At 33.0% G+C, this 1,982-nt stretch overlaps 1 protein-coding gene across 1 annotated transcript in view; it reads left to right on the top strand.

The window, feature by feature from the left end:
- Positions 1-1,081: 1,081 nt before the first annotated feature.
- LOC125043313 (pro-resilin-like) overlaps positions 1,082-1,982 on the top strand; it is a 2,250-nt gene continuing 1,349 nt past the window's right edge. Inside the window, exon 1 of the mRNA XM_047639369.1 lies at positions 1,082-1,130. Coding sequence (XP_047495325.1) covers positions 1,116-1,130 — 15 coding nt within the window. The 5' untranslated portion in view covers positions 1,082-1,115. The remainder of the gene's footprint in view (positions 1,131-1,982) is intronic.

The following is a 1,982-nucleotide window of genomic DNA, read 5'->3' as shown; positions in this document are numbered from 1 at the left end:
GTCTATGTATACATATGTGTATGTATGTGTATATGTATGCATGTATGTATGTATGTATATATATACATATATATACATATATATGTGTATATATATGTATGTATGTATGTATGTATGTATGCACATAATGTATGCATATCTCTCTCTCTCTCTCTATATATATATATATATATATATACACATATATATATATACATATATATATATATATATATATATATATATATATGTGTGTGTGTGTGTGTGTGTGTGTGTGTGTGTGTGTGTGTGTGTATGTATATATATATATACGTATATATATATATTTTTTTATAATTATTTTATATATATATATGTGTGTATATATATATATATATATATATATATATATATATATATATATATATGTGTGTGTGTGTGTGTGTGTGTGTGTGTGTGTGTGTGTGTGTGTGTGTCTCTGTGTGTGTGTGTGTGTGTGTGTACATATATAAACACATACATACATACATACATACATACATACATATATATATATATATATATATATATATAAGTATGTGTGTATATGTGTATATATACATATATATGTACATATGTATCTATATATATGCACACGCAAAAATATGTGTATGTGTATATATATACATATATATACATATATACACACACATACATATATCCATATATATATATATATATATTTAAAACTATATATATATATATATATATATATATATGTGTGTGTGTGTGTGTGTGTGTGTGTGTGTGTGTGTGTGTGTATACATATGTAAATGTGCATGTAAACATTATGAATATATATACTGTTTACACACACATATATATACACGCGTGTGTGTGTCTGTGAGGCAGAGAGGCAGTAGAAAGGAAGATGACGAAGGGAATTATCTACGGCTGCAATCAGTTATTTTTGCCCCGAGTAATTACATGAGTAACAATAATAATGACGCGATTACGGCCGGGAAGGGCAGAGCGAAGCGCTTCAGGGCGAATTAGCGCCGCCGGCTGGACAATATGGCGGCCGCGCGTACCTATATAAGCGAGCGCGGCGAGGCTGTCACCGTTAGTGTTCTTTCGTGTTCATTCCTCTTCGCGACTCTTGCCCACGTTTGTCTAGAATGGCAGCTAACAAGGTAATTAGATTAGTTTGTGATTAGTTTGTGATTTGTATGATGTCGATGCTTTTCAAAGGATAGAGTGGATGAGATGTCGACGTTCTTTTGTTTCGGTTGTCTTAGAAGATTAATTTAACGATGGCTGAATTATATATTTAACTTATGCTTCGTGTTTTTAGAATATGGAATTTCTTATGAAATGGTAAGAATGAAATCACTTCAAATCAGTGCAGGAATAAACAAGTGACTTTCATTGTGAGAAGATTTTTTTCCGAAGGAATTGTGTCTGACTTAATGCCTCTTCAGACGGAAGTGTCTTTGACTCGTGACGCAACAAATAAACGTGACTGGCATATCAGTCTACATATGTAACTAACATTTTTGCATGGAGTAGTTACTTCTAAGAAACTTCATGCAATATGAGTCTTTTTTCTAAAAGATCGTCAATGCAACTATGGCCGATACTTCTTTATCAAACGTTGATCTGGCTTATTTCTGTCTCGCGCGTGTCACATCGCACTGATATGACTGGCAAACATATATTTCATATAGCATCTTGCCACAAAGAAGCTGACCCCTTTCCGCAAAATGTCTGACACTTTCCCTCACAACGTTGTATGGCTGGCAGATGAAACTGGTACTCCACCTTACACAACATGTAGTTACAGCTGACATTATTCACGCTATGGAAGATACTCTTATGTAAGTGCAAGTAGACAGTCACAGAGAACGACTTTGGGATTTGGCTTCACAGGTATATGAATTTTCGTAACTACGTGTTAGTTATTATTTCTGACCGAATATGATTTTTCTAAAATCGCTTTAGTGAAAGTGAAGAGCAAATGAATTGCGTCTACCTTTTTCAATTTT

The sequence above is a fragment of the Penaeus chinensis genome, chromosome 33 (assembly GCF_019202785.1).
Source record: "Penaeus chinensis breed Huanghai No. 1 chromosome 33, ASM1920278v2, whole genome shotgun sequence".
Taxonomy (NCBI): domain Eukaryota; kingdom Metazoa; phylum Arthropoda; class Malacostraca; order Decapoda; family Penaeidae; genus Penaeus; species Penaeus chinensis.
This window is presented reverse-complemented; position numbering and strand designations above follow the sequence as displayed.